Source organism: Vulpes lagopus, chromosome 4 (genome assembly GCF_018345385.1).
Source record: "Vulpes lagopus strain Blue_001 chromosome 4, ASM1834538v1, whole genome shotgun sequence".
Taxonomy (NCBI): Eukaryota; Metazoa; Chordata; class Mammalia; order Carnivora; family Canidae; genus Vulpes; species Vulpes lagopus.
This window is the reverse complement of record NC_054827.1, coordinates 36,334,505-36,348,754: the sequence shown is the minus strand read 5'-3', so window position 1 is coordinate 36,348,754 and position 14,250 is coordinate 36,334,505. Positions and strand designations below refer to the sequence as shown.

Sequence of the window (14,250 nt, the reverse complement as noted above, 5' to 3'; positions counted from 1 at the left end):
CATTAAGGAGGGCACTTCATGGAATGAGCACCAGGTGTTATATGTAACTGATGTATCACCAAATTCTACCCCTTGAAGCTAGGAAACAAGACAAAACCCAACTTTCTTCAGCTAGTTTGAAATGCATCAAATGTTTTTTCATAAACATCCCTGCAATGGAGCCACTCCTTCCTCATGGTGAAACCCCTGTAGTTTCTCTATTGGAAGAGAAGACACTGGGGAACTAGAAATATCCAAATAAAAGTGAACCACACAGTGGGCCCTCAGCATCAAACCAGGGTCTAAACTACTACCAATAAGTCTGGACAGTGAGCAGCCAGCCTCCCCTTGGATTTCTCTCCCCTTCCTATCTAGAATGGGGAATGTTCCTAATCTCCATAATTGGCTTTTGTTTTTTACTATATCTGAATAAAATAAAGGTGGATAATACATCGGTATGAAATCCAGTGCTAAATGCCATTCATTTACTTTGGAGTGAGAGGTCAAGGACAGAGGAGAAGCTGGGTTTCCATACATGCCTCAGGATTGAGTAGGGTTTAATCACCTTGGTTCTGGAGCCTCTGGCCTCATCCTTATTCTCACATCCTCATGCAAGACTGTGCCACGCACAGACTTACGGGGGTGCTGAAGAGGGATAAGAAGAAGGGTTGGAAATTTTTTTGCTTTGTATAGTTTTGTAGAAGATTGGCTTTGGCTTTAGTGGGGGGGTCCAGGGGGAAACTTTAAGCTCGAGTTCCTACTCTGGGATCCTCACAATTTTGCATACAGGTTGGAGGTGAGCCAAGTGTCCTTTCTATTTCCATTTAGTTTTTCAGCCCCTATTCCTGTTCTGATTCTGTTCCTAGACTAGAATAGCCTCTAGATCACATACAGCCAGCCTAGAGTCTATGTAGTAGGCTCCATGTAATATAATTTTGTCCCTTCTCTCTTTAATTATATTTTCTAAGTTAAATTTATTCTTATCTTAATAACAGAAATTTTTTATTATGATGCTTTTACCTTTGATTTTTTTTCTACCGCATACTTGAAATAGTTGACATTATAGCAATTCTATGATAAACTCTGTATTTCATTTATCAATCATAAATAACTCCACCTGAATAGGTCAAGAGCAAACATCTATACCCTCTGGAGGCAAACTTCTTCCTTTAGTGCAGCTGGCTGGCATTAGCTAAACATCCAATGATTTACCACAATGCAGCTGTGAACCAATAGAGGCTGCCCAGTGCTTACCACTGAAGATCTCATGCACTAAAAGATAGAAGAAATGAGGAAAAGAACACAAGTGCTGGTTAGCAGTTTATTAGTCATTTCAGTTTTCTTCCAAAGAAAATAGTTCCACTGAATCCACGGATGGTGCTGGTGTGGTGGGCAGAAGCAGGATAATCAGCTGGCGTGGCTTTGAAGTGTGGTGGCAGGGCTTCCACCCCTTTCCCAGCTCAGCTGTTGAAGCAGAGAGAAACTTCAAAGGCAGACTTGCTGTTGTTACTGCTGGTGGGGGGTTGTGATTCCCTTCAATTGGCTTTAGAGAAAAAATGAGGAGGAATTCATCCTCTTCCTTTCCAAGGTTTAATGCTCACCAAACGATATACCAGCTTTTAGTTATGACTATCTCTATCTAATGGATGCAAATAAAAAACAACCACAGTCAATTTCATTGTGATGTACATTTATTTAGGGACAATATTTTTATAAATCATCTGAGATAGCCAGTTTCTGTAATTCGTCCAGATTGTGCAACATGTCAGTGATACAAGTAAACTGCTCCTAATTACATTTTCTGCTCACAGAAATATATGGTGGTTTTCCTAAGAGCAAAGCAAAGTGTAAGATCGGCCCCATGCTGTTCTACCCCCCTGCCTGTAATTATGACTGTTTACAATCCTGTAGTCAGTTTTTCATTCTATTATCTGCAGTGCACTCAAACTCTTCTGTGAGTCAAAAAAGAATTATTCCATTAGTCAGCAATTCACCTTGTACAAGAAAGACATTTTTGAATAATATAATTAAAATTTAAAAGCAAATGCAATTTCCCTCAATAATTTCATTTGGTCTAAACCTTTCCGTTTAAAATTTATGTTCTTTACTTCATAATTATAAAGGGAAAAGGAAACAATGCTTGAAATATTAACTCTAACTCTTAAAATTAGGAATGGCTTTGATTCAAAAACTTCTTGGACAGGGATGTGGACAGGGAAATTCCCTTGCCACTACCTCCCACCAACTTTTATCTAAAGAAATATGAAAAATTAGATAAAAACATTTCAGCGTAAGGTACAAGATATGAGAGTCTTCAGTGAAGCTTATTATGCTAAAAAAGTGTAAGTAACCAGACAGTTATATTAAACTCGAGAGTTACATGATCAAAAAAGCAAGTTGCCAACACCAATATAGACGTGTCCATTTATTCAGCAGCATGGCTCCAGTATGGTCCAAAGAAGACTGTTCTGGTGGGAATAGAACTATGGGATTGAAAAAAAAAAAAGAAAAAAGAAAACAAACTCTTGGGAACACAATGAAGGGAAAACATTCCAATCACAAAAAGCTTCCACAATGAGCAGATGGGAATGCTTCATGACAAGAGTAGAAAAGGCAGTCTCCTGTGCGAGTTCATTTAGAAGAAGCAAAGATCGCTAATTCAATTAAAGTAACAACAGCAGTAAGAACACAAATTCATCCATTATCCATATGACATTTATCACAGAATACAACTGAAGAGGATGCTATTCTTCCAATGACTGGATTTTTACTTTGTAATTTTGCAAAAACGTTTAAATCAAAGTAGCATAAGCTCCAGATTCTCACTTCCAAAGATGTATTTTTATTTCTGATTGTATCCTGAAGAAATGAAAGGTCCTAAGTATGTGCAGATAGTCTGCGTCCAGGTCTTTTGACCCTCCCCCCCCTTTTTAGTATAACAAATAACATGGTGATGCAATTTTAAAAAGCAAAATAACACACATGGGAAAAAATGACAAGTAAAATGGTTCTATGAAGATAGGGTTTTAAAAGAAATGCTGTTCATGACTTAGTATATTTAGGAGCTTACTACTAGACTGTTGAACAATTACTTAGGTTGTTTGTTCATTTTCTGTGATTTCATTCCAATGAGAGTTGCACACTGTCAGCTTGGTTTTGTGGCTGCTGATAGTCATACTTCCTTGCTATTAAAAAACAAAACACAACAACAAAAAAATAAAATTAATAAAAATAGCAAAATAATTATTAGCTAACATCATTAAATCACAGTCAAGTCATGATTCTCAGTAAAGAATTAGCTTAGAATTAAATAATGTTTTTCATTAAAGGAAATGTATTATACTTTGTGATCCTCTAATTTCTCAACACTGTTGATATCCATTTTTATATATTTACTATTATTATTTGTATATCAGGCTTATTCCGAGCTTTAAAATAGAAGGTAAACATTAAGCTATTAAAGTTAAGATTTTTTTAAAAAGATTTTTATTTATTTATTTGAGAGAAGAGTGCATGTGCATAAGGGGAGGGGAGCAGAGAGAGAAGGACAAGCGGACTCTGCTCTGAGCACAGAGCCCGATACAGGGCTCGACCTCATGACCCTGAGATCATGACCTGAGCTGAAATCAAGAGTCAGATGCTTAACCACCTGAGCCACCAAATGCCCCAAGTTAAATTAACATTTTATCATTTCCTTCTTTCTTATTTCCCACTTCCACCTTAAGTAAATAGTAATGCTTTTGTTCATAGCATAAGGAATCTGTATTTCTACTTTTCAGTCTAAGAGACCTATTATTGAACGTTGTCTTTGATATAAACTAGAAGAAAAGACAGATATGCATTCTGTATTTTTTTTGTACTTCTCAGAAATGTTTATTGAAGAAGCATGGTTTTAACCTGCAACTAGAGAAAGTACATGGTTAAAATCTTTGTGAAAGTGATTCACTACCTAGAGTTCAAACTTTCACTCTCTTCCTTAAGTTTTCACTGGCCAAGAAAGAGATACTATTTATTTATGCTACTCAGGGTGCATCCACAAATTTTTGTGGACTAAAGTTTATACAATTTTGGGAGTACTCTTTAAGAAAAAGAACTTTGTTTGCTATTTCCTCTTGAACCACCAGATTGTCAGGACTACCTAGGTCACAAAACACTAAGAGTGATCCAATGTGATGGGAGTCATTAAATGTGCAATTCCATACATATAGTATTTATAAGAAAAACGGATTTTTTAAAAGATTTTATTTATTTATTCATGAGTGACACACACAGAGAAAGAGAGAGAGAGAGAGAGAGAGAGACAGGCGGAGGGAAAAGCAGAATCCACACAGGGAGCTCAATGTGGGACTCGATCCCAGGTCTCCAGGATCCCGCCCTGGGCCGAAGGCAGCACTAAGTCGCTGAGCCACCCAGGCTGCCCAGAAAAACGGCTTCTAAAGATGTTTGCATCCTAACCCCCAAAATCTGTGACTACATTATTTTATAGGACAAATAGGACTTTGAGATGTGATTAAGGTAAAGACCTTTCGAGGGGGAGATTAGCTTGTACTATCTGGCCCAACCTAATCACATGGGCCTTAAAAATTAGAGAACCTTTCCTGAGTTCAGAGAAAAGACTAAGAAATAAAAAAGGAAGAATGATCTGAAAGATTAAATGCTGCTGGCTCCCAAGATGCAGGCCATAAACAGAGGAATGGGGGTGGCCTCTAGCAGCTGGAAAAGGCAAAGTCACAGGTTCTCTTCTAGAACCTCCAGAAAAGGGACATCTGGGTGGTTCAGTCAGTTAAACATCTGCCTTCGGTTCAGATCAAGATTTCAGGGTCCTGGAATCGAGTCCTGAGTAGGGCTCCCTGCTCAGCAGAGAGTCTGTACAGCTCCCTGCTCAGCAGAGGGTCTGCTTCTCCCTCTGCCCTTCCTCCCCGCCCCTTCGTGGTCACTCCCTCACATACTCTCCAGCTCTGTCTCCCTTAAATAGATAGATAGATAAAATCTTAAAAAAAGAACGAACTTCCAGACCTTCAGAAAGAAAGAGTATGCTGCTGACACCTTGGTTTCAGCCCTGTAAGGCTGTTCTAGGACTTTTATGCTATGAAATTGTAAGATCATACATTTGTTTTAAGCCACAGGATTTGTAGTAATTTGTTATAGCAGCAGTAGAAAACTGGCATGCCTTACAAACACAGGAATTCTGATAAATTATATTTTATGGCATTCTCATCAAAGAAAAAACCTGTGCACTTGGATTATATGTTTATATGATATGTTACTGAGTGTATTACTCATAGGAAATAGCTTTGTTTTGGCTAGGCATCAATGGAAACTTAATTCTTCATAATTTTCCATATAGAGCTTGTAGCTCTGCACTTTTGTTGTTTAGTATTTATATTTTTTAAAGAATTTTTTATTGTAGTAAAATATAAATTTTGCCATTTTAACTATTTCTAAATGTAGAGTTCAGTAGTATTAAGTATGTTCAGATTGCTGTGCAACCATCACCAGCATCCATCCACAGAACTCTTCTGATCATCCCAAACTGAACTCCACACCTATTTTTTAAAGATTTTATTTATTTATTCATTCATTCATTCACTCATTCATTAATTCATGAGAGACACACAGAGAGAGGCAGAGACATAGGCAGAGGGAGAAGCAGGCTCCCTGTGGGGATCCTGACGCGGGACTCAATCCTGGAACTCTGGGATCAGGACCTCACCTGAAGGCAGATGCTCAACCACTGAGCTACCCAAGTGCCCCAACTCCATACCCATTAAACAATAATTCCTCACTCCCTCCTCCTCAGGCCCCTGGCAACCACCATTCTATTTTCTATCTCTATGAATTTGCCTCCTATAAGTAAAATATTTGTTCTTTTGTGATTGGTGTATTTCCCTTCATAGTAAGAATAATTATGAGACATAAGGTCTTCAGGTTCATCTGTGCTGTATACCATGTGTCAGAATTTCCTTCCTCTTAAAGATTGACTAACATCCTATTGTATTTCTATACCACATTTTGCGTATCTGTCAGGGACACTTGGGTTGTTTCCGCCTTTTGGCTATTGTGAACGATGCTGCTGTGTTAAATTTTACTTCTCATTGTGAACTGGTAACATATGCAAAAGGTACAAGGAGGAAACAGTAAAAAGCGTATCTTCCTCCTACCTGATCAATCCTGCAGCTACCCACCCAATTCCTTCTCCTAAAGGAAGAGGTTCTTAGGAGAAAACTTATGCTTAAGACTTTAGAGGTTCTACTTGTGTTTATTCATGTATATATATGTGTGTGTGTGTATGTACATACACATACATTTTTCTATTTTTAACCTGAAATTCTATTCTACCCAAGACATATACTAGTGATATCTTGCCAATCATTCTTTCTTGCTTTTTTCTATGCACGCACACATGTATACACACACTTAAGTTTTTACTGTAGGCATTCTTTAAAAAATGTCCAGTATTTTCCCCTTAAATCCCACACAGTCCCATCAATTTAAGGAATGTTAATAATCTGATGCATAACTTTCCAAGCCCTCCTCCATGCTTACATAATTACATAAAACATTATATTACACATAGATTAAACAAGGGATACTTTGGTCATTTGATTTTAAAAGAATAGCATCCTGGTATACATACTATTTTATCTTATTCTTCTCATTTAATAATATACCTTGGAAACCACAACTCATTCTTTTACAAGACCAGTGCTCTAACTCCTGAGCTATGGAGCCAACCACTACTCATTCTTTTAAATGGTGGCATAAAAGGCTGTGGCTTAGATGTACAATTCATTCTGGCTCCATACATTTTAAACTTTATTTCTTCTCCCTGACGTACATACTCATAGTGTTCGGTACTATATGATATATGAATATTGAGACATGACCTCTGGCTTGTACATTGATATCACATGCCATATTCCTGAAAGCCATTCTTTCTTTCTTTCTTTCTTTTTTTTTTTTTAAAGTAGGCTCCATGCCTAGTGTAGAGCTCAATGTGAGGCTTGAACTCACGATCCTGAGGTCAAGACCTGAGCTGAGATCAAGAGTTGAATGCTTATCAGTCTGAGCCACCCAGGTGCCCCTGGAAGCCATTCTTATATTGTTTTTGCTTGCAGTAATTTAATTATACTAGAAATGACTGCAAACTCCATAAATACAAGATTCAAACCCAAACTAAAGGCAGCTCCAACCCAACTACCCCTCAGCCAGATCCCCAAATGCTTTTGGTCACTTCAATGCTACTCCACATGAGGGGATGTGTAGAGGAGGGCAAATTAGAGCAAAAAGAGATAGCAGTCTTAACTGATGGTTAAAATAGCTAATTTCTGCAAAATTTATAAAAGTATCATCATATGAACACTTTGCCAGGCTGTATAAGCAGAGAGGGTCCTGAAGCTTCAACTTCATGGCAGATCTACTTTTTGCTAATGCTGTGCTAAGTATCTAAAAAAGGCATTAAGTTTTCATTACCAATTATTTCTGATAACCTTTTGCTAATTGAACTCAATTCCAAAAAAATCTATTTTAAATATGACTATATTCAACACAAAACATACTTACAAATGGAGTACATTTCCAGTTGCTGTCTTAAACGAATTTTGCTTATTGTATCATAAAAGCTGGTCTCTGATAAAGTTTCTGCTGTAGGTGGAACACTGAATATTCTCATAATTTTCCTTTTATTCCTTAGACACAAAACCAATAGGGAAGAGAGATTTACATTAATATCTATAGGACTGTTAATGGACTTGTGACTATAGTAATCAGAAGCTACATTAAAAGGATGTAAGTAACAATGAGCTTATCTCTTTTGTTTCTGTGAGATGCTTTCTTGGCTCAAGTGTTCTTGCTTTCACTACAAAGTATGACGCTGTACATGTATGGCCACAGGGCTCGAAGAAAGAAAAGAAAGCTGAATACAGAAACTTAACACAACCACATGAAGTACCTCTGTCATGCTTTCACTTCTATTCCCCCATCAAAAGCCAAGTATTATACAGAAAAATGCACAAACAAGAAAACATCTTATTTTTCTCCTCCCTCTGGTGTCATCCAAATAAAGCTAAATTACTGGGTTTGAAAATAAACAGAATGTGAGGAGATCTTAATTTTGGAAAATAATGAATCATCACATTTCTTAAATACAATAGCATGGCCTTAGTGGGCCCGTCTACTTAAAATTAACAACAGTGTGTCTCTGTTTTTAAAACAGGAGGGTGCAGAGGAGGTGGTGGCTATTTTTGGAGAAAAGCTGTTACCTGCAAGTGGATGGGGGATGATATATGGAGCCCTCTCTCAGCCACCCCTGAGTCCAGGCTGCCAATGGGCCAGCTGTTCCAGGGGTCACACGGCCTGGAAGGGGAAACCTGCTCGTCTGATGGCAGGTGCTCCCCAAGCCAAACATAAGTTATTTTTCAATTACTAATTACTTTGAACTAATGCTTTTTTAACCGTAGTAGAGAATACCAAGAAGCACATGGCTATAAGGAGAAGCAGTTCAGTCCAACTAATACTGCTTTTCCTCTCTCTCTCTCTCTTTGGAAAAGAATAGTTAAACTATGCTACAACATTTGGAATTAAAGCAGGAAATACTTATTGAGGATTTACATGATGTGACACAGCAGGGACACAAAGATTAAAGGTTAAAGTCCTTGTTCTGAAGGAACTAAGGTTTTTGTGGGATGGACAAATAGATAATACCATTATTATTCAGTAAGGGCTATGATATGGTCATGTATGAGAATCAGAAAGGAAATCTTAAATGTGTGAAGAGGGAATTGCTAAATACATAGGAATTGGTGTTTCTGGATTTCACAGACATGGGCCAAAAAAATATGCTCATCCAAGAGTGACAGTGAACCCAGGCTGGATGATAAAATTGAGCTATACTAGAAATGATTGGAAGGGGGTTACCTGGGTGACTCAGTGGCTTAAGTATCTGCCTTTGGCTCAGGTGGTAATCCCAGGGTCCTGGAATGGAGTCCCACATTGGGCTCCCCGCTCAGTGGGGAGTCTGCTTCTCCTTCTATCCCTATGCCCTGCTTGTGATCTCTTGCTCTCTCTCTCTCTCTCTCTCTCAAATATATATAATCTTAAAAAAGAAAAGAAAAGAAAAGAAAAGAAAAGAATAGAATGAAAAGGCAAAACCAGTCAGAGTGCCCAGAACTGCACTTAAATCTCCAGCTCTTTTTTTTTTTTTTTAAGATTTTATTTATTTATGATAGAGAGAGAGAGAGAGAGGCAGAGACACAGGCAGAGGGAGAAGCAGGCTCCATGCCAGGAGCCTGATGTGGGACTTGATCCCGGGACTCCAGGATCGCACCCTGGGCCAAAGGCAGGCGCTAAACCGGTGAGCCACCCAGGGATCCCCTAAATCTCCAACTCTTAAAACAACAGTCTCTTCAAAGCCAAACTGGTGTCCAGAGCTCCAGAACAGACCTGAGTAGACAGTGCTTTCATAGCAGAAACAAAAATGCTGATGAAATTATTTTTGTGCATTTAATTCAGAACAAACAAAAATGTGACCTTTTTAAAAGCCCAGTTTCTTATCAATCCCAAAATACTAAAAACTTTACCTCTTGGCATACATGAAGAGAACAAAGCTAACAAGAATCACTACCAAGTAAACATTGGTGGCTTCGTTCCAGGCCTCATGAACACTGTAATCCATAGAGCCATCGTCACCCATCACCCCGTAACCTCCAGGCATGGGGCTGGAAGAAAGAAAAGAGAGCAGGGGTTTTCTTAGGGGTGGTACCACTGTCTGAAGAGAAGGGCTGGCAAACATATGGCCTTCTGGCCAACTCCAGCATGCTACCTGTTTTTGGATGGCCCAGGAGCTAGGAATGGTTTTACATTTATAAACATACATTTTGAGTGATTTTAAGACCTGTATAATACCTTGATTTTTGCTTCCAGCTCTCAAAGCCTAAAATATTTACAATCTGGCCCTTTAAGAAAAAGTTTGCCAACTCCTGGCTTAGATAACTAGGGCGTGTAACATATTTCCCCTTACTTTGATTTTGAAACATTTTACCTTCTACATGAAGGTGAAAACTGGAGTTTAAAGATAATATTACAAAAGGGATATATGGTTGAAATGTTTTGTACAGTTTCTAAACTGTAACTATCACCCAGATGAAAGCACCCAAATATTTTAAAACACATATCCAGACAACTGGCTATGATGTTAAAAAAATCATGTCGTGCTCACGACAGCAGCTTAGAAAAGATGAGACAGCCATTGCAATGTTTCTCCCACTGGCCTCCCATGCAAGTGGAAAATGTCTGGAGCTTTATCTAGTTTTGGCCTCCTAGCCAAATGTGGTTGAAAGAAGGTATGGGATAAAAAGTTACTTTTTGCTATTTACACAGCTGTGACTTCAAGGAAATGCATTCTTTGAACATTCCCACAGAAAATAAGAGTAGTAAGAGCAAGTGTTATCAAATAGCAAGTAAAAGAGTAATGGTGTCCTCTCTGTGTTTGAGAGGTAGTTGAATTTCTCCTTAAAGAGAAAGTTACCCCTTGTGTTGGATATAAAAGGTAAGTCTATGGGATCCCTGGGTGGCTCAGTGGTTTGGCGCCTGCCTTTGGCCCAGGGCGCGATCCTGGAGTCCTGGGATCGAGTCCCACATCGGGCTCCAGGCATGGAGCCTGCTTCTCCCTCCTCCTGTGTCTCTGCCTCTCTCTCTCTCTTTCTCTATCATAAATAAATAAATAAATCTTTTTTTTTTTTAAAAGGTAAATCTAATAAGTAAAATGACCTAATATGAGAAAGAAAACCAAAAGCATTGTTTTAGACATTCTATAAGAGGGAGAAAAACTGAACAAGTGATAGGGATAAATGTACTGTATTTTCTAGGAATAAGGCAGTCATTTTTTAACTCCAAGAAAAAGAGTATCTAAAATTGTCCAAGAAATTATTTTGCAATTTTTCTCTAGACATCCTACAACAATGAAGGCCTAACAGATATTCTTGCACTAAAATATCTTCCAACCTCCTGTGAGCCTCCAAAATATTCTGTAATGTAGATCTGGCTTAGTAATAAGTAAACTTATTAAACTTAAAATAAGTTTAATAAAACTTACTAAATTTTATTTTACCTCTGCATAAAAATGAAATGTTCCCATAGCTCTACTCCTAAGCCAGGTGGCATGTTTTCCCTGTTCTGACTCGGAAGTTTTTGTCAGATGTAGAGGACATGTTGTATTTCATTTACAACAAAGTGAATATCATGAATGATCATTTAACTTTAGACACTGAGGTCAAAAGTGATCTCTTTAAAAAGATCTATTAGTATCTAAGGAATATAAAGACTGGTCTTGTAAAAATTAGCCAAGTAGTAATAAAAACAGAACTTACTTAAAATCATAAAAATTTATAGATGTAAGATCTAAATATTATTTAAACATTATACCATATCCAATTCCTTGATATTAAAGACTGGCTATGGATTTTTTTTTTAAGTGAGTAGGAGACACAGGGAGATTTTTCATTGTTATTTAATTCTTATTTCTTAAAACTGAACTCCAGAGTTTCTCTGAAAGTAACATTATGATTCATAGTAAGTAATCAGCCTATTTTAGAAATGGAAACTTTTGGAAGACAACAGACTATAATTGTCTTTATGATTTATGGAATCTAGAATTTTGCTGGTGCTGAAAAAGTAACAACGAATGTGTTTTTGGCAAAAAGAGATGACTTCAGGTGTCTGATTTGAGATGCTGTAGAAGACCATGGACAATCATGCCACAGGGTGGTAGGTTTCAGGATTGGGAGCTCTTAAGACTTTGGGAAGAAAGAGGGAACATACAGCAATAGCCACTAGAACATTTTGCAGGTATCCTTTTCCTAACAAATTACAGAAATGTTTCCTACCTGTTTTCTAATACCTGAATGGATCTGAGCCAGGTTAATTTCTTGCTTCGATTTCTCACAAAATTCATGGGCCACTTGATAAGTGGTATATTCCTACAAAGTTTGTCTTCATCCTGCCACAAATATGCCAGTCTTTAATTGTATCTAGAGAAGGATTTTGTCATTACTACTGACCCAGAGTGTTAAAATCTTAACGTGTATTAAATAACATGTATTATACAACATCATTGGTATGCAATGAGACTACCATTCCAGTTTCAGGGACACGCACTTGAGTTATTTTTAGTACTGTAGTTGTGAAAGATTTGCACCACGGGTAGGCCTTTCCTGCTCAGTTCTCCACCATGGCCAATGGTGTGACTTTGCAAGACTGCCAGGAATAAGAAATGGCCTTGTCCAGAGTCATAGCACAGACCCACGGCCCACATGTGGCATGAACTATGACCGTCACCTCCCAGCACGCTAGTCTAACCAAGCCTACACACATACCAGTTACTTCATACCACTCTGCCTTCTACAGCGAAGTGCCCAGGGGCGTTACAATGTTTCTTTTTTGTTTTTTTAAGATTTTATTCATTTATTCATAGACACAGAGAGAGAGGGGCAGAGACACAGACAGAGGGAGAAGCAGGCTCCACGCAGGGAGCCCGATGTGGGACTCGATCCTGGGTCTTCAGGATCACACCCCAGGCTGCAGGCGGCGCTAAACCGCTGCGCCACCGGGGCTGCCCGCGTTACAATGTTTCATTCCTGGCAAGTTAATATTTCAGCAAGATCACCAGTGTAGCTGGCCACATGCTTGGATCCTCACTCAGGACTCTTTTAAGAAAAACTTATATATATTTTTTTACATATTTCTCCTGGAGGCGAATGCTTAAACAATTTTGGTGAGGAGATTCTAGGATGAGCTTAATTAAGTCCCAAGTAAAACATTATTATCCAGAGACAGAGTTCCCAAAATATGGCAAGTAGAGTTTGGTTTTAGTTCGATGAAGTTTTAAGTTGAGAACTAGGAGAGGTTTTCCAGGGATCAAGTGACTACATCATACGTTTCAAAATTAGTTTCCTGATTTTAGGTTCCTGATACCATGTCTAAAATTGAGTATCACTTGTCATTATGCCTCCAAGGTTATCATATTTGTCTCTTAGAGCTTTGCAATCTTGACACAAATTCAGGGTAGAATCACCCAACAGGGACCCCTGGGGGGCTCAGTGATTGAGCATCTATCTGCCTTTGGCTCAGGGCATGATCCTGGGTTCCTGGGAGTCCTTCATCAGGCTCCCCGCAGGGAGCCTGCCTCTCATGAATAAATAAATAAAAATTAAAAAAAAAAAATCACTCATACAGTTCCTTACAACACGATTCACAGCATTCTTGTGATTTCCTTTTTCTGTCCTCTGAAACACTGGAGGTTTGGGTTCCTAAAGCGGAAAGGTTCTAAGTAACAGGCCTTCTGCCGAGAGGAAGAAGGGCAATCCGAGGCCTCGTGATGGGCCGTGCACACGCTGAATTTCTGCACCCCGCCGGCTGGGAGGCACCGAAGTTCCATTTCACAGAAGGAGCCGGGGAGGTGGTGGTAGTTACGTAACGTGGCCGAAGCAGCGCGGCTCGGGAGGGGGCGGCCGCACCGCTGTCCGTGCACCTGACGCCCAAACCCGCGCCGCTCCCGTGGGGACGCCGGTGCCGTGGCCCCGGCCCTCCGGTCGCGCGGGTAGGAAGTACAACCCCCCACCCCCCGCCCCCGCCCCGGCCCCGGGAGTGGTCCCCGGCAGCCTCCCGACCGCCGGCACACCTGCCTCCCCGCCGCCCGCAGGCTGTGGCGTCTGGAAACCCTCGCCCCGCGCCGCCTCTCTCTCCCCTCCTGCGCCCGCGCGGCCCACGCGGCTGCTCCGGGGCTTTATCCTCGTGGCCCCGAAGGGCTCGAAGCGGCGCAGGCGTGCGGGAGCCGCGGGGGCCGGGGGCCGGGCGCCCCTTCCCCTCTCTCCCCTCCCCGGAGGGGCCCGGCGGGGCGGGGCGGGGCGGCGCCCAGGCCGAGGGGGGCGGGGCCGGGTGACGCGGACCCGCCCCGGGCCCGGGAGGCGCGGAGACGCGGGGCCACTCACGCTGCTGGCTCCCGAGGCGGCGCGCGGCCAGGCTGCTCCGCGCGGGGCGCTTTCCCCCCGAGTCGGGGCCGCACGCGAGGGACCCGGGCACCGAACGGACCTGCACGACCTCTGCCTTCGTCATTTCCTGCCGGCCCGCCGGTTTCCGGATGGAACGAGGAGCCAGGTCTTTCCCCCCGCCCCCGTCCCCCTTTCAGTCTGGGAACGCGAGCGACGCTGCGAAGGCCCCGGTGCCGCCCCCGGCGCGTGAGTGCAGCCGGGCTCCCTCCCCCCGCGCCCGCGCCCG

At 40.9% G+C, this 14,250-nt stretch overlaps 2 protein-coding genes across 17 annotated transcripts in view; one reads left to right on the top strand and one right to left on the bottom strand.

Annotated features, from left to right (window-relative positions):
- Positions 1–1,652: 1,652 nt before the first annotated feature.
- SMIM19 (small integral membrane protein 19) lies at positions 1,653–14,209 on the bottom strand. 11 transcript variants are annotated; one of them, XM_041752449.1, is made up of 6 exons: positions 13,965–14,025; positions 13,218–13,283; positions 11,862–11,974; positions 9,558–9,695; positions 8,241–8,334; positions 7,674–7,874 (listed from the first exon to the last, which is right to left on the bottom strand). In XM_041752449.1, exons 3-6 carry the CDS (start codon positions 11,927–11,929, stop codon positions 7,758–7,760), a joined length of 417 nt encoding a protein of 138 aa, XP_041608383.1. In that variant the 5' UTR covers positions 11,930–11,974; positions 13,218–13,283; positions 13,965–14,025; the 3' UTR covers positions 7,674–7,757. The 11 variants fall into 11 exon arrangements, with proteins under 11 accessions (XP_041608380.1, XP_041608381.1, XP_041608383.1 ...); XM_041752450.1 differs by having other exon boundaries at positions 13,208–13,283; positions 13,965–13,993; XM_041752451.1 differs by lacking the exon at positions 13,965–14,025 and adding an exon at positions 13,655–13,945.
- The window catches only part of SLC20A2 (solute carrier family 20 member 2), a 102,208-nt gene continuing 101,321 nt past the window's right edge, over positions 13,364–14,250 (top strand). For 2 of the 6 annotated variants that reach the window (XM_041752439.1, XM_041752436.1), the window contains exon 1: positions 13,364–13,573. The gene's annotated coding sequence lies outside the window, so the exon portion shown is untranslated. Of the gene's footprint in view, positions 13,574–13,992; positions 14,211–14,250 lie in introns of those variants that run through there. The other 4 variants (XM_041752435.1, XM_041752438.1, XM_041752434.1 and 1 more) reach the window with 4 other exon arrangements.